Below are 20315 nucleotides of genomic sequence, written 5' to 3' on the forward strand. Positions count from 1 at the left end.
ACCACAGTCTCAGAGCCTAGGGCTCCCCTCCTTAATCAGTTGATCAAAGAGCCAATCCAGGCAATGCTGGAGTAGGTGCAATGGGCCTGGGGGCCTATGGTTTGGGGTTGCATGTGGCCCTGAGAGTGATATCCCACTGGGCTTATAATGTGACTGCTTTGTGCGTGGGGTGATCCTAGGTACTTGAGACAAACTTAACCTTTATTCTTTTTTAAACATTTTTATTTATGCTTAGGTAAATTCAGTTTGCCAACATATAATGTAACAACCAGTGCTCATGCCATCAAGTGGTCTCCTCCTGGAATATAAGAAATAGGAACAAGATAATGAGGGAAAGGAGGGGGATTGAGTGGGAAAAATTAGAGAGGGAGACAAACCATGAGACTCCTAAATCTGGGACACACTGAATTTTTGGAACAGCCCATACATGTCGTAGCCCATAGAGGAGATGAATGTGATGCTAGAGGTAAACTATGTTGCCCAATTTCCCTTAGCTTAAAAGTGGGCTGATGGGGTTTGTACAGCAGGTGAGGCCTCCTCAATACCAGCTTGAGCCAGCATCTGCCCTGATCCCTGGAAGGACTGGGCCATGGGCTCCAGGCAGGCATGAGGGAATGTCCTAGGCTGGGCCAACCCTTGACGTGGGGAGCAGGCCCAGCACTGTGTGGCTATAGCAGTGAGATCAGACAGGAGCAGAAATGCTCGCCTCCCTGCCTAGGGCCTGTGTCCTGGGCCTGGTCAGACCAGGAGACTAGTTCTGCAGGACCTTGAGCGCAAGCGTGTGCCGGCAGCCCAGCAGCTTTCACAGATTCCTCTAGATTCCCTGCACCAGTGAAGGCCTTGGCTGGCTGCACTCGATCCCTTCTCACACAGAGGCAAGTGCAGATTTTATTCTTGTCCCAGGACTGAGGATTGTGCAAGGAGGGGAGGAGGGAACTGTGCTCCCGGCACCCCTCCCACCTCACTTCTGCTGGACCCGGGAGGAGGTGCTGAGAGAGACCATTTCAGGGATGCCCATCCCTAGAGTGCACTTCCACCCTCTGGGCAGAACTGAGGGTAGCCCAGCATTGCTACTGTGTGACCTGTAGGTGCAGAGGGAGTGGGGCCCCGGCTGTACCAGCGACTGGCTCCCACGGAAGTAGTCTGTGTGCAAGTTCAGATGGGCGTGGCACAGCTGTGTATCAAGAGATTGGCTCCATCCAAGACCAAAGGCAATAACCCGAACCAAAAGGTCTCCTGCTCTATTCCCAAGAGGTGCTAACCAAACATCAACAAGGGCTTTGATGCTTGCCACTGACAAAGGGAGTCAGAGCTGGTCTGCAGAGAATGACCATCAAATAAAAAGAAGAATATGACCAACTGCACAATCCAATCCCAGGGCAGAATTCTTCCTACTATTTTATCCAAATACCCTACTGTTTATGATGGAATAGACCAGAGAAGAGCACCTTCGTGGCTCAGTAGGTTAAGTGTCTGACTGCAGCTTGGATCATTACCAGAACCCTAGGATCAGGCCTGTATCAGGCTCCCTGTTCAGTGCGGGGTCTGAATATCCCTCTCCCTCTGCCCTTCCCATTCTCCTCTTCCTCTCTCAAATAAGTAAACAAGTAAATGAAAAACAAAACAATCGCATTCCTATACATCGTCGTCTTTATTTCATCCCGCCCACTCAGTCTACAAAGTAGCAGGTATACTCCAACTGCACCAGGGACCCCCTCCTGTTGATTCCCGCCTCATTGTGCTTCCAGACCTGAGGTTTCTTCCTCTTCAGGAATTTCATCCTCAATATTCTCCACCGCCCAATCTTTAGAGATACAAACACGAGGATGAGGTGATTAGACAGTGAGGCCCCGTGTTCCTGCTATTCCAACTGAGGCCACTTTGGAACACCTGTCAACACCTGCTCTTCCTTGGGATCCTCAGACCTTCCCTGGGCTCTTGGGAGTTAGAACCCTTCACCAAGACATTGACCACAGTGGCAAACCTTCCTTGAGAGAGAGAGGATGCCCCTTCACCTGGCATTTCCCCATTTCCACAAGATCATGATAGCTCTCACGTGGACACGGATCCACCTGGACCCACCTGTGATGGGTGGTGGACACCCGCTAGGTTAGATGGGGTCCATGTGCAGCCACTATGCCAGACTCAGAGCAGCTGCCCAGGAGAGCCATTCATGATGATGGAAATGATCTGTGTTTTCAACATGCTCTACTGGGCTCTGGCACTGTGGTTGGTATGATGAGGGATGGAATGTGTAACGTCATTGACTGTAAGGAATTTCAACATATGCAGGCATGTCTGGCTATCGGCTGCCTCTTTGGATAGCTCAGGTCTAGGATCCAAAAATGAGGAAGCTGTGACCTCCCTGCCCTAGGGGTTCCTGCAGTGGAATTTGCTGGCCTGACCGGACTTCATTTCCGTTGGTCTCTGGGCTCCTATCCATGAGGCAGGCACTACAAGAGGTCCTGGCATCACTCAGACAGGAAGGTCTGCACTCGGGTCCTAGAGGAATCCCAGCAGGGGCTGCTTCTAAGCAGAGGAGAGGACCCCATACACATGGGCTGGTCATAGTCAGATAGGGGCACACCTCATCCTCTTCAGGAGCTCACACTTTTCCTTCCTGATGCAGGCTAGAGCCTAGGTAGGTACTGGTTTAGTGTGGGGCCCCACACCCCAGACATGCTGAGCAGGGACCTTGCCAACCCAGAAGTGGATCCCAGTTTTTGAGTTGCTGAACTCACTGAGCCCTGGCGTCCATGTATCTCTACTTCCCTCTATCTCTCTGGACACAAACTCCTTACCTGAATGCTACCCCTTTGCTTGTGAAAACATGTCCATGGGTCTCCACCTGGAAGACCCGTTTTCTGGTTTGGGTTTTTGTTTAGTTCACTACACCTGTGATTTTCATTCCAGTGAGGACCCAGGATCAGATTGGCGCTCCTGACTAAAGACAGGAAGAGACTGCTTCAGGGTACGTACCGCTGTCACTAGTTCTGAGGCCACCTGCAGGTTCAGAAGAGAGAACACCATGAGGCTCAGCTCCCTCTTACTCTGCACTGATTTTACTGCTCTCAAAAACTTAAGGAAGCCAGATGGGACATCATGTTTGACACACTGGTGCCCAAATAAATGACAGGACACCTGGAGGAAGCTGCTTTTCCTGAAGGATGTGTCTCTCCAGCTCATTCAGATGCTGACTACAGGATCACTCAACCAAGCAGGAGAAACCATTGCTGAGGGAATGTACCCCATCTCGCTGTTTATTTCCAGCCTTGGTGTTGCCAATGGTAAACATCCTCTGAAATAAGGTAACGGTTGGCAAGGGGCAACCACTCAGCACTTTTCTCAAGAGGAAGATTATGTATTTCACCTCAGAGAGCCACTGTCTGATTTTCATCAGAATTTGTGTGGAAAGAAACCAAGAAAGCGACATTCATTCCTCCGTTAACGATACTGAAGCTCACCTTGATGATACTGATTTGTTCTTCCTCACTGATGTTTTCCATGAATTTTGTTATGAGGAATGAATCCAAGGATGAAACTAGAAGGACACAGAGAATCCATCAGTACATTCATCATGCTGCTCAAGAATAACTCAGGTAGAGATTCCTGAGTTGCTCGGTCATTTAGGAGTCTGCCTTCAGCTCAGGTCAGGCTGTCTGGGACCTGGAATTGAGGCTAGTTTGGGGCTCCCTTCTCAGCAAATGGTCTGTTTCTCTCACCCTCCCTCTGCCCCTCTCACCTCTTCTGCTCCCTTTCTCTCAAATAAATAAGTAAAAGCATGAAGAAAATAAGAGTAATTTTGGGACTGTTGCTCATTACGAATGGAGGACTAGAGAGGACCTGAGGCACTAGGTTAGCAAGCATGGGCCGATCTGCACTGTTGGGCCACCCACGGTCTTAGGACTCTAAGATGTACCGTGTGAGGAGGTTCTGTTTTTTTGTTATTTTTTTAAGAATGTCGACTGAGTCCATCTTGTGGTGTCGGTGGGACATATCTACTGGGAAGTCTACCTCACTCTTTCTCCTTCTCACTTTCTCTGTATTTCTCTGTGTCACTATCTGTCTCTATCCTCTCTCTCTGTCTCACTATCCTTCTGTCTCTCTCTCACACACAAGCACACACTCACACTCACACTCTCACACACTGCATAGAGTCAACAAGTCACCTCCCCCAAGCCTGTTGCACTCACAGCCACTCCACGCACAGAGAATACATTGGCTTCCTAGGAGTGTAGAAACACGGACCTCTTTTCTCACCTGGGAAAGCTGCCTATCTCACATACTCCCAAGCCTCAGGAACATGGAATCTGGGTGCCTGGACAGCAAGGGTGTCTGGGTGTGAGGACAGCAAGGTTGCCCCATCTGCCTTACTATTTAGAGATTTTCCTAAGCAAGAGACTGATTCCAGAATACACACCAGTTTCGCTGCTTTCTGAGACGACCTGCAGTTACACAAGAGAGGAGAAGATGGGGGTCAGTTCATGTGTGTACTTTGTCATTGATTCTCTGGTGAGTATTGAACACCAAATGAACAAGTGTCGTAAAGTCAAAGGCCCCCAAAGGAAGCACAGATTGCACCCAGGGAGAAAGCATGAGCTTTTCCTGGGAGATAGATCTCCCAAGTTGACTGAAGCAGCAATTCCAAATTCAGAATTCAAGGCGGAAAAGTGCTTCTGAGCAAATGTCCCCTACTGCACAGTTTACATCCTCCCCTCCCAACACCCCACCAAGATGGTACTTACACCAAAAAAATACACTGTTCCTTACCATATGTGTATTCCCTTCAAAAAGAGGAAAACCAAGAGAGCAACATTTCTAATACAGGTAAAATGGGGCAGGCTTACCATAGAAGTGGGTGGAGAGTCTTTCAAGGATTCTTCAAACTCAGACGCCACAGCCTTGGAAAGATCTAGGAGGACACAGAATATCAGTGCATTGGTTGTGGTGCTCAGGTATTAGTGAGATCAGTGTTTATATCCATACAGGGGAAGCCTGCATGGTAATGAGGCTACTGCTAGGCCGTCATTGGTGGATGAGGAAAAACCTTCAGCTCAGGCCAAGGTCCCAGGGTCTGGGATCCATCTCCTCTTTGGGCACCCTGCTCAGCAGGGTTGTGCTTCTCCCCTTCCCTCTGCCCTTCTCCCTTGCATATGCTCTCTCTTGCTGTCTCTCTGTCTCTCTCAAATAAGTAAAAACTTTTTTAAAAAGGCAATGGCAACTTTAAGTATCATGAAATAATCAGTGTAAAAGAGAACTGATGGGCACATCGATTCCAATGATGGGTTCCCTTCGCTCGTAGAGCTCGTTGTGAAGCCCAGCTCCATGTTCCTACCTTCTTGACCTCTTCCAAAACCATTTCTGCCTCTGTAGATCCACATATGCTGTCATGTCTCTTGTATGGTTTTGCACTTGATTTCAACCGTCAAAAGAGGGTGGGCTTGTGCAATGTTGGGCAATCCTTCAATCTGTTCTTATTTAGTCTGTTACTCTGTTGTTTTTATTCATTAATCTGTTATCATCAAAATCATCCATTATGGGAGAGATTTAAATACCGAACGTGTACCATTTACAAATAGCCATAGTTGTGAAAAAGAACGGAGAGGGCAGGCTTCCACATGTATATCAAAGCAGTCACAGGGTGAAAGGTCCAGCATAGGGAATATGATCAATGGAATGGTAATAGTGCTCTATGCGGACCCAAAGAATCTATGCTTGGGGTGAGTGCAGTTTCAATAAACACAAGTGCAAATCATAGGTGGTACACATGAAACAGATGTAACCTTGTGGGTCATCTTCACCCGAATTTAAAAGCCGTAATAATGTGGTCAGCAGGGTGGTTCCTTCGGTTGAGCATCTCCCTTTGGCTCGGGTCATGATCCCAGGGTCCTGGGTTACAAAATATTATGCATATGTCAAAACACACCCTAATGCAGAGCAGTCCTTAATAGAAGTGGTCGACGTCGATGATAATAATATCGCTACACCGTTTTTTTTTTTTTTTTTTTTTTTTTTGTAATAAACGCTCCACACTGATGTTGGTGAGAATAACTGTGGACGTTTTGTGCCAAACGATACAGTGATGGGTTAATTTTTATAGTATATGCAGCATTATGATATCAACCTAACCTTAATGTCAAGAATATGGTCTATTTAATTAAAACACAGTAAGAGTTTTATTTGCTAATATTAAACACGGACTAATATGTCCAAATGTTAACTTCACAACACTTCCCATTAAATCTGACCAAATTAAGTTCTCAATGCGATTTCACTACTTTGGACACAAACTAATGACTGACCTTTTAAATTAAGATTTTCACACATGAAACAAAAGAATATGGCTTAGTATATTTGTCTTTAGTATGGCACCTTGAGCAAAATTGAGTAATGATTCTTTTTGTGTGTGTGTGGAGGGAGCAAAAGAGCAAATGTAAGGAGGAGAGGGACAGAGGGAAAGGAAGAGAGAGTACGAAGCAGGCTCCATGCTGAATATGGGTGAATCTGATGACCCTGAGGTCACGACCAGAGCTGAAAACCAGGAGGCAGAAACGTAGCTGACAGAAACACACAGGTGCCCCCTGGACAAGATTTCTTGAAGCTATTTAACGAATGAATTTTCATGTCACCTTCTAATGACACCACGGAAGGTTCCAACTTCTGGGTGTGCCACAGGGGATGTTAAATTAAGTATTTTCACCCACATTCCAGGGCGGGTGTCCCCAGGTTGTCTACACGGTTCTCGTTCCAGCGTTTGCACAGTAGAACCTGGGAAATAAGGGGACATAGAAAGAGCTGTTGACAGGTTGCTGTTAGAAGAGCCTCATATTAAGGAGTCAATCCCATTTACAATTGCACCCAAAAGCATAAGATACCTAGGAAGAAACCTAACCAAAGAAGTGAAGGATCTATACCCTAAACACTACAGAACGCTCCTGAAGGAAATGGAGAAAGGCACGAAGAGATGGAAAAATACTCCGTGCTCATGAGGGTTGGAAGAACGAATATTGTGAAAATGTCCACGCGACCCAGGGCAACTTACACATTTCATGCGATCCCTATCAAGGTACCATGGACTTTCTTCAGGGAGTTGGAACAAACCATCTTAAGATCTGTGTGGAACTGGAAAAGACCCTGAAGAGCCAGGGGACTATTAAAAACGAAGACCACAGCTGGGGACATCACAATGCCAGATTTCAGGTTGTACTACAAAGCCGTGGCCATCAAGACAGTGTGGTACTGACACAAAAACGACCCATAGATCAATGGAACCGAACAGTGAATAAAGAAGTGGACCCTCAACTTTACGGTCAACTAATATGCGACAAAGCAGGAAAGACTACGCACTGGAGAAAAGACCGTCTCTTCAATAAATGGTGCTGGGGAAATTGGACATCCACATGCAGAAGAAGGAAAACGGATGATTCTCTGACACCACACACAAAGATAAACTCAAAAAGGATGAAAGATCTAAATGTAAGACAAAAATCCAACCCAATCCTCAAGGCGAACGCGGGCAACACCCTTTTTCAACTTGGCCACAGCATGTCTCGCAAAATACATCTGCGAGGGCAAGAGAAACAAGAGCAACAACGAAGTACTGGGACTTCACCCAGATCGAAAGCTCCTGCACAGCAAAAGAAACAGTCCACAAAAGTAAAAGACAACCTACAGAACGGGAGAAGATCCTTGCAAACGACCTCTCAGACAAAGGGCTAGTGTCCAAGATCTATAAAGAACATATTCAACTCAAGAGCAAAGGAACAAACAATCCGATCGTGAAACAGGCAAAAGACCCGAACAGAAATCTCACAGAGGAAGACACGGACATGGCCAACAAGCACAGGAGAACACGCCCCGCATCGCTGGCCATCAGGGAACTACCAATCCAAACCCCCATGATGAGATACCACCTCACACCAGTGGGAATGGGGAAAAGTCACAAGACAGGAAACCACAAATGTTGGAGAGGATGCGGACAAAGGGGAACCCTCTTGCACTGTAGGTGGGAATGTGAACTGGTGCAGCCACTCCGGAAAACCGTGTGGATGGAGGTTCCTCAAAGAGTTAAAAACAGATCTTCCCTACGGCCCAGCAATTGCACTGCTGGGGATTCACCAGGATTCACTGCTGGGGATTCAAAGGTGCAGATGCGGTGGAATGCGGGGACACCTGCACCCCGATGTTCATAGCAGCAACGTCCACAATAGGCAAACTGTGGGAAGAGCCTCGGGGTCCATCAAGAGATGAATGGATAAAGAAGATGGGGTCCATGGCTACAATGATATTATTACTGAGCCACGAGAGATGACAAAGACCCCCCATTTGCTCCGACGTGGACGGACCTGCAGGGACTTATGCTGAGTGAAGTAAGTCCATCGGAAGAGGACACACTTTATATGGTCTCATTCCTTTGGGGAATATAAAAACCAGTGAAAGGGAATAAAGGGAATGGAAAAAATGAGTGAAAGTATCAGTGAGGGTGACAAAACAGGAGACACACCGAACTCTGGGAACTGAACAAGGGGTAGTGGAAGGGGAGGTTGGGCTGGCAGTTGGGGCGACTGAGTGATGGGCACTGATGCGGCGGGGGGGGGGGGCGAGGCGGGGGCGCGGGTCGCACTTGGCGGAATGAGCACTGGGTGTTATGGTATAGCGTTCAATTTGCCGGCAAATTGAACAGCCATAAAAAAGTTTAAAAAAAGAAAACATTTTGCTAATATTTAACACGGACTAGTACGTCCAAATGTTGTTAGCCTCACAAGCCCTCCCACTAAATCTGACCAAATTAGAGTTCTCAATGCGATTTTACTGCTTTGGCCACAGACTAATGACTGACCTTTTAAATTAAGATGTGGACACGTGAAACATAAAGAACACGGCTTAGGAGGCCTGTCTTTACTATGGCACCCAGAGCAAAACTGAATAAGGATTCCTTTGTGTGTGTGTGTGTGGAGAGAGCAAAAGAGCAAGTGTAAGGAGGAGAGGGGCAGAGGGAAAGGAAGAGAGAGTACGAAGCAGGCTCCATGCTGAATATGGGTGAATCTGATGACCCTGAGGTCATGACCAGAGCTGAAAACCAGAGGCAGAAACTTAGCGGAGAGAAACACCCAGGTGCCCCCTGGACAAGACTTCTTGAGGCTATTTAACGAATGAATTTTCATGTCACCTTCTAATGACAGCACGGACTGTTCCAACTTCGGTGTGTGCCACAGGGGATGTTATATTAGGTATTTTCACCCACGTTCCAGGGTGGGAGACCTCACGTTGTCTACACGGTTCTTGTTCCGGCGTTTCCACAGTAGAACCTAGGAAATAAGTGGACATAGAAAGAGCTGTTGACCGGTTGCTGTTAGAAGAGCCTCGAAAATTAAGGAGTCAATCTCATTTCCAATTGCACCCAAAAGCATAAGCTATCTAGGAATAAACCTAACCAAAGAGGTAAAGGATCTGTAACCTAAACACCACAGAAAGTTCCTGAAAGAAATCGAGGAAGGCATAAAGAGAAGGAAAAATATTCCATGCTCATAGATAGGAAGAATTAATATTGTGAAAATGTCCATGCTACCCAGGGCAATTTACACATTTCATGCAATCCCTATCAAAATGCCATGACTTTCTTCAGAGATCTGGAACAAACCATCTTAAGATTCAAGTATGGAACCGGAAAGGACCCCGAAGAGCCAGGGTACTATTCAAAACGAAGACCACAGCTGGGGGCAAAACAATGCCAGATTTCAGGTTGTACTACACAGCCGTGGCCATCAAGACAGTGTGGTAGTGGCACAAAAACAGACCCATAGATCAATGGAACCGAATAGCAAATCCAGAAGTGAACCCTCAACTTTATGGTCAACTAATCTTCGAGAAAGCAGGAAAGACGATCCCTGGAAAAAAGACAGTCTCTTCAATAAATGGTGCTGGGAACATTGGACATCCACATGCAGAAGAGGAACCTAGACCATTCTCTGCCACCACACACAGAGATAAACTCAAAAAGGATGAAAGATCTAAATGTGAGACAAGAATCCATCCAAATCCTAGAGGCGAACAGAGGCAACACCCTTTTTCAACTTGGCCACAGCAACATCTCACAACATACATCCATGAGGGCAAGAGAAACAAAAGCAACAACGAAGTATTGGGACTTCACCCAGATCGAAAGCTCCTGTACAGCAAAAGAAACAGTCCACAAGAGTAAAAGACAACCTACAGAACGGGAGAAGATACTTGCCAACGACCTCTCAGACAAAGGGCTAGTGTCCAAGATCTATAAAGAACGCATTCAACTCAAGAGCAAAGAAACCAACAATCCGATCGTGAAACGGGCAAAAGACACGAAGGGATCATTGGGTGGCGCGGCAGTTTGGCGCCTGCCTTTGGCCCAGGGCGCGATCCAGGAGACCCGGGATCGAATCCCACGTTGGGCTCCCGGTGCATGGAGCCTGCTTCTCCCTCTGCCTATGTCACTGCCTCTCTCTCTGTGTGTGTGACTATCATAAATAAATAAAAATTAAAAAAAAGAACCAATAAAACTTCCTTTTTAAAAAAAAAAGACACGAACAGAAATCTCACAAGGGAAGACAGAGACACAGCCAACAAGCACATGAGAACATGCCCCGCATCGCTGGCCATCAGGGAACTACCGATCCAAACCCCCATGAGATACCACCTCACACCAGTGGGAATGGGGAAAAGTCACAAGACAGGAAACCACAAATGTTGGAGAGGATGCGGACAAACGGGATCCCTCTTGCACTGTAGGTGGGAATGTGAACTGGTGCAGCCACTCTGGAAACCTGTGTGGATGGAGGTTCCTCAAAGAGTTAAAAACAGATCTTCCCTATAGCCCAGCAATTGCACTGCTGGGGATTTACCCCAAAGGTGCAGATGCGGTGAAATGTGGGGACACCTGCACCCCGATGTTTATGGCAGCAATGTCCACCATAGCCAAACTGTGGAAGGAGCCTCGGGGTCCATCGAGAGATGAATGGATAAAGAAGATGTGATCCACGGCTCCAATGGAATATTACTCAGCCATGAGAAACGACAAATACCCACCATTTGCTCCGACGCGGACGGACCTGGAGGGACTTACGCTGAGTGAAATAAGTCCATCAGAAAAGGACAAACTTGATATGGTCTCATTCATTTGGTGAATATAAAAACTGGTGAAAGGGAATAAAGGGAATGGAGAAAAGGAGGGAAAATATCAGTGAGGGTGACAAAACAGGACACACACCGAACTCTGGGAACTGAACAGGGGGTAGTGGAAGGGGAGGTGGGCGGGTGGTTGGGGCGACCCGGTGATGGGCACTGATGGGGGCACTTGGCGGGATGAGCACTAGGTGTTATGCTATATGCTGACAAATTGAACTCCAGTAAAAAAATGTAAAAACAGAAAACATTTTGCTAATATTTAACACGGACTAGTATGTCCAAATGTTATCTTCACAACCCCTCCCATTAAATCTGACCAAATTAGAGTTCTCAATGCGATTTCACTATTTTGGCCACAAACTAATGACTGACCTTTTAAATTAAGATGTGGACACATGAAACATAAATAATACGGCTTAGGAGGTTTGTCATAACAATGGCACCCCGAGCAAAACTGAATAAAGATTCTGTTTTGTGTGTGTGGAGAGAGCAAAAGAGCAAGTGTAAGGAGGAGACAGGCAGAGGGAAAGGAAGAGAGAATACGAAGCAGGCTCCATGCTGAATATGGGTGAATCTGATGACCTTGAGGTCATGACCAGAGCTGAAAACCAGGAGGCAGAAACTTAGCTGACAGAAACACCCAGGTGGCCCTAGGACAAGATTTCTTGAGGCTATTTAATGAATCAATTTTCATGTTACCCTCTCTCCATCTCCGCTGATGGTCAAGTTCTTGCTATGGAAGATGGTAAATATTTTCACCCGTTTTCCAGGGCATTTGTCCCCAGGTTGTCTGCTTGTTTTTCCTTTCGTTGTTTCCACAGGAGATCCTGGGAAATTAATGGACATAGAAGGAGCTGTTGACTGACAGGTTGTTGTTAGAAGAGCCTCGAAAATTAAGGAGTCAATCCCATTTACAATTGCACCCAAAAGCATAAGCTACCTAGGAATAAACCTAACCAAAGAGGTAAAGGATCTCTACCCTAAACACCACAGAACGCTCCTGAAAGATATCGAGGAAGGCATAAAGAGATGGAAAAATTTTCCGTGCTCATAGATAGGAAGAATTAATATTGTGAAAATGTCCATGCTACCCAGGGAATTTACATTTCATGCAATCCCTATCAAAATACCATGGACTTTCTTCAGAGAGTTGGAACAAACCATTTTAGGTTTAGTGTGGAACCGGAAAAGACCCCGCAGAGCCAGGGGACTATTCAAAACGAAGACCACAGCTGGGGGCATCACAGTGCCAGATTTCAGGTTGTACTACACAGCCGTGGCCGTCCAGACAGGTGTTACTGGCACAAATGTGATCCTGGGAAATAAGTGGAAATATAGATCATGACTTGTAGAATTGTCCTGGTGTATGTAACCTCAGTCCTTCAAAAACCCAGGAATCCAGAGGGGACGTACATTTCCAAAGTAAAGTTTTTAAAGGATTATTTTGAGCGCACTCAGCTGTGCACCCAAATACTCTAGGGATAGTCTCCTCAAGGGGCAGAAAATCAATTATGTAAAAGCAACAAGTTATTAACAGCAGCTTACTTAAGAAAAACATTTGGTGCCCTTACAGAGCAATTGCTTTTGACTCATATCTGATATAAAGTGATTTAAATTGGCAGAAGTAATGATTACAAAAATGTCTCTAAAATATCCTTGGCCCTAAAGGGAGGGAAAAACAAAACAAGACAAAACTAGGGAGAGAGACAAACCAGAAGAGACTCTCAACTATAGGACATAAACTGAGGGTTGCTGCAGGGGAAGTGAGTTGGGGGATGGGGTGACTGGGTGATGGGCAGAAGGAGGGCCCATGATGTACTCCTGAGTCCTTGTCGTATACACTGATGAATCAGTAAACTCTGCCTCTCAAGCAAATAATACGCTACATGTCTATTGGATTTTAATTAAAAATAAGTAAAATACACTTGGCCCTAGATGCCCTAAAATTTACATCCAAATATCCTAACTGTAACTCCTGAAAATCACGTCCTCTAGGTATTCTAAGATATCGGCAAGCGTGACTGTTTTGTAGTTTAAGTGACACGTTTGCTTAATTAACAGAAGATGTCTACCTAAGAGAGAAAAGGGATTTTCAAAATACTGGATGAGAGGTTTCATGAAGTAGCTTAAGCACTTCTCACTTCACCTTCAGATGCCTAATCCTTACAGATTCCTTAGAAGGCTGAGAAATTAGTAACCATCCACGTTAACGCAACATCTTTCATAGCTCTTAAAACCACTAATCCGAGGGTTAAGCTCCTGGGGTACCTGGGTGACTCAGTCCGCTGGGCTGGTGACCTCAGGGTCCAGGGGTCCAGCCCCTTAAGCAGGCGGCGCGCGGGGCAGGGGCTGGAGGCTGCCCCATCGGAGGCTGCGGGGCGCCGGCAACGGCCAGGAGGCGGCGGAGATGATGAAGACGGCGGTTGCGCTGGGAAAGAGCTTGGTGCACGCGGCGTGGCGGCGGAGGGGGCGGGGCCGTGGAAGGGGCGAGGGTCCGGCGGGGGCGGGGCCGCGGAGGGGCGGGGCCGCGGAGGGGCGGGGCCGCGGAGGGGCGGGGCCGCGGAGGGGCGGGGCCGCGGAGGGGCGGGGCCCCGGGAGGAGCCCGGAGCAGCAGGTGGCCCCGCCCAGGCACCCCCCAGAAGCGCTGAGTCAAGGCAGCAGGTCGGCCCACCGGGCCAGTGCGGACGAGGAGCAGGAAGGGCGAGGCGCTGGCGACCCCACCACGGGAGTCGCTCCCTTCTACGCACGGGGCCCGCTTCTGAGACGAGCGCTGCGTGTTATGCTGTATGTTGGCAAATTGAGCTCCAATAAAAGTAAAAGAAATTAGATTCTTTGTATCTGAACCTAGAATATAATATTTCAACCTGTAGCTTCTTTGTTTATTCTTCATTCAATCTTCTATAATTCTCATAAAAAGAACATGGGTCTAGAACACAATGAAGAAAAATGAAACTCGTGTGTATGTGGAGGGGGTTAATAATTCTGGGGAGTTCCTAAAGTAAGGGAATATTACTCATTTAATATATGTTGATAGCATCAGTCTACACCCTCGTCAGTATCTGTTCTAGGGACATTTAAGTGGAGATTTTCTTCCATGTGACTGGAATTTCCAAAGAACGAGACCAATCAAAGCCTCTAGCTCTAGTAACACAGTATATTTTAATGACCTAGAATTTCTAACATATTTATCTAATTCAGCATCTTTACTGATCCAAATTTTCTATTTTTCTCTTTCTTTCTTCTTCTTCTTCTTTCTTTTTTCCTTCCCAGCTAAATATCTTTTCCATTCCCCTTCTTCTTCTGTATTTTGATCAGGTCCTAAGAATTACATCCACAAAATATGGAAATCCTTCCATATAAAACAGATAACTTACTAACTGGATAACCAATTGATTGAGAACTAAGAAGGAAGATCTTATTGAAAACTTTGGAACTTTTGTTTTGATTCCAGAGATGCTGGCATGAGTACAGAAAGGGAGTCATCTCAGATAAAATGATTTATAGATTTTTCTTAACAGAAGTTTTTTGAGGGATCCCTGGGTGGCGCAGCGGTTTGGCGCCTGCCTTTGGCCCAGGGCGCGATCCTGGAGACCCGGGATCGAATCCCACGTCGGGCTCCCGGTGCATGGAGCCTGCTTCTCCCTCTGCCTGTGTCTCTGCCTCTCTCTCTGTAACTATCATAAATAAATAAAATAATAAAAAAACAGAAGTTTTTTGAGGTCCTTTCATATGCAAATTTATTCAAATAGCACTTACAATTAGCCATCTACCTCTCTATATTTGACCATTTAATTCTCAGAGAGCATCTATTTTCTTTTCTTTTTTTAAGATTTTATTTATTTATTCATGAGAATACACAGAGAGGAGAGAGAGAGAGAGAGAGGCAGAGACAAAGGCAGAGGGAGAAGCAGGCTCCATGCAGGGAGCCTGACGTCCTCCGGGATCACGCCCTGGGCTGTAGGCGGCGCTAACCCGCTGAGCCACCGGGGCTGCCCGAGAGCATCTATTTTCTGTGAAAGAACCCGGGTGTTGGAATGCAGGAACAGAATACTAAGTGAGCTATCATTCCAATATTGTGATTATACGATTTGTTAGAAAATAAGAATTTATTTATTCATTAAAGATTTATTTTTTTATTTATAATAGACATAGAGAGAGAGAGAGGCAGAGACACAGGAGGAGGGAGAAGCAGGCTCCATGCAGGGAGCCCGACGTGGGACTCAATCCCGGGACTCCAGGATCGGGCCCTGGGCCAAAGGCAGGCGCTAAACCCCTGAGCCACCCAGGGATCCCCAAGAAGAATAATTTAAATATGTATTATTGCCTTCTCTGTATATCTGTACTAAGCAGGTGGTAGGAGGAGTAAGCCTATGCAGCTCTTTCTGCATTTACTTGTGGAACCAATTATAGAAATAATTATGAAAACGAATGCAAATAGGTATTCACTTGGCATAGAAAATTATTTTAGCAATGAAATTCTTGAGTTTCCATAATACCACTGAAATATATACGCGCATATATAATACATACAGACCATGTGTATCATTTCTCTGACAAGCACACACACACACATACATATACATATATACAAATATATGTATCAGTGGTCAGAGGGATTCTCCTCTTTTCTAATTTTATCAGATTTCTTTCATTTGGCATTTCCTTTTCTTTATTCAAAAACTCCAGCTTTCATTTCAGTCATGAGCAAGTCTAGGACTTGAGCTAAAGTGGCAGGAGATGAGTGATAGTAATAGGGAGAGAGATCAAGAATGAAAGGGAATTGGGGGAACCCTGGGTGGCGCAGCGGTTTAGCGCCTGCCTTTGGCCCAGGACGCGATCCTGGAGACCCGGGATCGAATCCCACATCGGGCTCCCAGTGCATGGAGCCTGCTTCTCCCTCTGCCTATGTCTCTCTGCCTCTCTCTCTCTCTCTGTGTGACTATCATAAAAAAAAAAAAATTAAAAAAAAAAAAAGAAAGGGAATTGGTATGACTAAGCCTCAGCCATAAATGGCCCCTGAACCAAAGTCCAGAATAGTCTTGTGAGTGTGTGTATGTATAAAAGAAGAAAGGATAAACATTAGGTCCAACATTATTAGTACAAACATGAGATAAACATAAATCAGAGAAATACATTAAGCAAATCTTCAGTGGCCAAAATGAGGGGGAAAGGTGGAAATGACTGATAGGGAGTCACTCATCTTTTGGGTACTCTGGGACACTTAAGAATCTCTGCCAAAAGACTCGGTATTTCAAGGACAAGAGATTGAAGAGCCTAACATGAAAATCTCTTACATAGGTCTGGGGGTTGAAGTTAAACTATTGATAAGAACAGAGAAATCCCACAGAAAGAATTTAACCAAAAAACCGATTTCTGGTTTCGTACCTTCACATTCAGTGTCCAGAGTTCTCTAGAAAGGCACACCCCCAACAAAAGATTTAGAGATGATGAATATAAAGCCTTGCTAAGCAGTTATTCAAATCCTACTTCTCAAACAAATGAATAAATCTCGAGTGAGAGTCAACAGAAAGACCAAAGAACAAGATTCTCAATAATAACAATAATACGAATGATTAATAATAATGTAGCAGCTATCTCGTAATATCGCAGGATCACGCCCCCAGCGGAAGGCAGGTGCCCAACCGCTGAGCAACCCGGGCGTCCCATATTCTGTCCATTGTAGAGATGAGAACACTGAGGCCCAGAGCGTCAGTGACAGTCCCGCCGACTTCCTCCCGCGGCCGCCTCCAGCCTGGCACCGGGCGCACCTCCAGGAAGGGACGCAGCCCCGCCCCGGCCCGCCCCGGCCCGCCCCGGCCCGCCCGGCAGAGGGTGGGACCTGCGGCGCCGCGCGTGGTGGGCGGGGCTGCCCGCGGGGGGGCGGGGGGCGGGGGGCGGGGCGCTGGCCGGGCGAGGCCTGGGGCGTGCGCGCGGCCCGGAGGACCCTCCCGCTGGGCGCCCGGGCGCGCGGCGGCGGCTCGGGAGGGGCGGGGCGGGGCGGGGCGGGGCGGGGCGGCCGCGCGGGGGGCCCTGACGTCACCGGCCCTCGGCCCCGCCCCGCCCCGCCCCGCCCCGCCGCGGCTGCTGCAGCCGAGCCCGCGAGCCAGCGAGCGCCGCCGCCGCCGCCCGGACGGGAACGCAGCGCGCGCGGCCATGGCCTCGGGCCCCGCGGGTAAGCGGGTGAGCGGGCGCGGGGCGCGGGGGCGGCGGGAGGGCGGCCCGTGCCCCCGCCCCCAGCGCTCGGCTGACCCGCCGTCCCCCCGTCTCGTCCCACAGAGGCGGACACGCGGCAGAGGCTGCTGCGCACTGTCAAGAAGGAGGTAGGTGCCGGGGGTGGGGGGGGATGGGGTGGGGGGGGGCCGGGGGCGCGACCCTGGGGAGGGAGCCGCCGAAGCTCCCCCGGGGCAAGGGTCTCCAAAGGGGTGGTGGCCCGTGGCAGCGGGGCGGCCACCTGAGCCGTGGGGCTCACCTGGGGAGGGATCGGCCTCCTGCAGGACTGGAGGCGGGTGAGTTTGGGGGTGGGGGCCTCAGGTACGGGGGGGGCTCGATGTTTTCCTGCTGTGTGTAGGGGCGGACGCAGCGGGAGGGCCGCCCCAGATAGGGGGCACACCCGGGTGTCTGGGTAGGACCCCCTCTGGTGGAGGAGCAGGTGGGTGGGTCTCTTTAAGGTGAGGCAAGCACCTGGGGGCTGACTGGACTTACTGGGAGGTGAGGGGCTGGGTAGGGCTGCAGGAGGAGGACCAGACTTCGGCAAAAGGGAACGGTTCACTTTGGGATAACAGCCCCCATCTCCCCTTCCCCACAATTCTCAGTCCTTAGAACCGCCCCCAGGAGCTTGGGGACTCCCTCCCCGAAAGTCCCTGGTCATTGGGTTACACCATCTGTGGGCCTGTGCCAGGGCGTCTCGGCAGGCGAGTTCCCCTCACCCACCCCTCCCCACCCCCGACCCGCAGTAGGGTGCGAATCAGGCAGGGTTCACCTGCCCCTCTGCCCCCTTCACTCTCCTTGGGGCCAGCTGGGAGCCCAGTCTAGCCTTTCGTGAAGAGCCCTGGACTTCCCGAAGAGGGGCGAGCCTGCAGCGGCGGGCTCCTGGGAAGCATGTAGATGCCCGGACTGCGTGTGGAGCACGCTCACTCCTGTGTGGGCGACGACATGTGCCTGTGAGTGTGTGTATCTGAGGCTGTCTGTGCATCTGCCTGGAGATAACCAAGTGTGTCTCCATATTGCGTGTACACGTGTCTGTGTATTGATCTGTCTTTGTGAGTGTGGTGTGTAACCGTGTGATGCAGAAGTCTCTGTGTGCGTGAGTGAGGCTGCGGCCATGTATGTGTGACTGTATGTGTGTGTGCTGCCCTCCTTATGCTGCCTCACATCCCTCACCCTGGGACCCGGTCACTGTTGAGCGGCATCACCCCTGTATCTTGGGTCCTCAGCTCGAGATCACAAATGGCTGTAGACCTTGGGGCTGGCCTGATGGCGCGCGCGCGCCTGCGTGTGTGTGTGTGTGTGTGTGTGTACACATGCGTGTGCACACACGAGGAGGGTGTCAGCCTGGTGTCAGCACCGAGCACCCAGAAGCCCCTCCCTGCATGGTGGCAGTCAGCCATCAAAGACAGCCTGGAAGAGGGGACCGGTGGCTGCCCCTCCCTCCTCAGGAAGCATGGGCGCATGTTGTGTGTAGGTCTCTGTGTGGCGTGTCTCGTGTTGTTTAAAGAATCAGCTCTAGAGCTAGTTGTATATTCTGGCATTTCTGAATAAGGATACATAATGGGAGACGTGGAATTCCTCAGAAAGGCCCAGAACTTTTCAGTTTAGCCCTCTTAGAGGCATTGTGGGGACCTGAAGAAAGCTCTATCTAGATAGACCACCTTTGCAACAAAACCTGCACACCTACAATTTTCTGATGACTGAGTTGGTGGAGGGTGTCTTATAGAAACTCTCTCAAAAGCCTTCAGGTTAAAAGCCTGTAGTCTCTTTGTTCATTGTTTAAACCTAGATGTCATTTGTACTCCCCGGAGACTGTCACATGGAATGGCTGTGTTTTCTTTTCTTTTGAAGCGTTTAGTTATTCATGAGAGACACACAGAGAGAAGCAGAGACACAGGCAGAGGGAGAAGCAGGCTCCCTGTGCGGAGCCTGACGCGGGACTCGATCCCAGGACCCCGGGATCAAGCCCTGAGCCAAAGGCAGACACTCAGCCACTGAGCCACCCAGGCATCCCCGGAATGGCTATGTTTCTCAGGAAATGGCTTGCTGGTTCAATGGAAGGGATCTATACAGGTAGAAGAGCCTGTGAGCAAGGCGTCTGGGAGGGCAGTGCCTCTCGGTATCTGCTTCTGGGCAGGGCTTCAGCTGGGCCTCTGGCCTGGTTCTGCCAGGAGCTCCCTTGGTGCCCTGGACAAGTCCTTTCCTCTCTCAAGGACTCAGTTTCCACAGCTGGAGAAAGAGGCATTGGTGCAATGCTCCTGGAGGTCCTACCCATGTCAGTCTAGTTTGGAATATCGGCAAGCTGTGGGGGACACGTTGCCTCTAGTGACCAGAGTTGTCAGCTTGCATCCTCTGTCCTGGGAGCAGCCGAGTTTGGGGCTTAGACTGAGCTTTCTGCCTGGCCTAAGGCTGAGGCCATCACTTGATCAGAGGGACCCCTTGGCATCCTGCTTGGTGCCTGAAGGGGTCAGGGACAGAACCTCGCAAGTTTGGGCAAAGGTCCTTGACCCTGGATCTGCAGTCAGAGGGCAGGTTTATAGTCACAAGTTGGTGGCTGATTCTAAATTCTGCATTTCTCAGGGCACATCATTTCAGTAATCAGAGTTTCCATAGAGTGGGTACTATTCTGTGCCATATCCTGTGTACACGGTGACTTGAGGTGACTGAGGCTGCCCCCATTTCATGGACAAGGAAATCAAGCCTGGAGACGAGGTGTGGATTGCTCAAGAGAACACTGCCAAGAAGGTGCAAAGCCAGGGACTTAACCCCCCAGATTTGTCTGACATCAGAGCCAGGCTCTTACCTCTATATCCTAAATGTGCTCATCCGTGTCTCCACGGCACCACAGTCTCAGCTGTGGGTGGAATGATTTCCATCTTACAGAGGTGAAAAATGGCCCAGACGGGATAAGTGATTTCTCAAGGGCACGGAAGCAGTCAAGGGAAAAC

General features: G+C 48.7%; 2 protein-coding genes across 20 annotated transcripts in view; one reads left to right on the forward strand and one right to left on the reverse strand.

Annotated features, from left to right (window-relative positions):
* Positions 1 to 1632: 1632 nt before the first annotated feature.
* Positions 1633 to 13620, reverse strand: LOC477528. Of its 16 annotated transcripts, XM_038575465.1 has the most exons (10): positions 13429 to 13619; positions 11860 to 11987; positions 9170 to 9308; positions 6630 to 6768; positions 5784 to 5889; positions 4848 to 4912; positions 4421 to 4445; positions 3465 to 3541; positions 2980 to 3003; positions 1633 to 1804 (listed from the first exon to the last, which is right to left on the reverse strand). In XM_038575465.1, the coding sequence occupies exons 5-10, from the start codon at positions 5875 to 5877 to the stop codon at positions 1670 to 1672; spliced, it is 420 nt and encodes a 139-aa protein (XP_038431393.1). In that variant the 5' UTR covers positions 5878 to 5889; positions 6630 to 6768; positions 9170 to 9308; positions 11860 to 11987; positions 13429 to 13619; the 3' UTR covers positions 1633 to 1669. The 16 variants fall into 16 exon arrangements, 3 of the variants coding, with proteins under 3 accessions (XP_038431393.1, XP_038431394.1, XP_038431395.1); XR_005379312.1 differs by having other exon boundaries at positions 1633 to 3003; positions 4261 to 4445; positions 13429 to 13618; XR_005379316.1 differs by lacking the exon at positions 5784 to 5889 and adding an exon at positions 4261 to 4318 and having other exon boundaries at positions 1633 to 3003; positions 13429 to 13617.
* Positions 13621 to 17266: 3646 nt separating this feature from the next.
* SGSM1 (small G protein signaling modulator 1) overlaps positions 17267 to 20315 on the forward strand; it is an 81288-nt gene continuing 78239 nt past the window's right edge. For 2 of the 4 annotated variants that reach the window (XM_038575468.1, XM_038575469.1), the window contains exons 1-2: positions 17267 to 17332; positions 17437 to 17480. In XM_038575468.1, the coding sequence (XP_038431396.1) occupies positions 17314 to 17332; positions 17437 to 17480 (63 nt within the window). In that variant the 5' untranslated portion in view covers positions 17267 to 17313. Of the gene's footprint in view, positions 17341 to 17430; positions 17481 to 20315 lie in introns of those variants that run through there. The other 2 variants (XM_038575470.1, XM_038575471.1) reach the window with 2 other exon arrangements.

Source organism: Canis lupus, chromosome 26 (genome assembly GCF_011100685.1).
Source record: "Canis lupus familiaris isolate Mischka breed German Shepherd chromosome 26, alternate assembly UU_Cfam_GSD_1.0, whole genome shotgun sequence".
Lineage (NCBI taxonomy): Eukaryota > Metazoa > Chordata > Mammalia > Carnivora > Canidae > Canis > Canis lupus.

Excerpts from the sequence above, each read along its gene's own strand:
- LOC477528 (XM_038575466.1), bottom strand. The coding sequence starts at position 5,877 with ATGACCCGAGCCAAAGGGAGATGCTCAACCGAAGGAACCACCCTGCTG. Across the intron at positions 4,913-5,783 it reads GGGTGAAGATGACCCACAAG|ATCTTTCCAAGGCTGTGGCG; the intron begins GTTACATCTGTT and ends GTGTCCTCCTAG. Across the intron at positions 3,542-4,420 it reads CTCAGAAAGCAGCGAAACTG|TTTCATCCTTGGATTCATTC; the intron begins GTGTGTATTCTG and ends GTGTCCTTCTAG.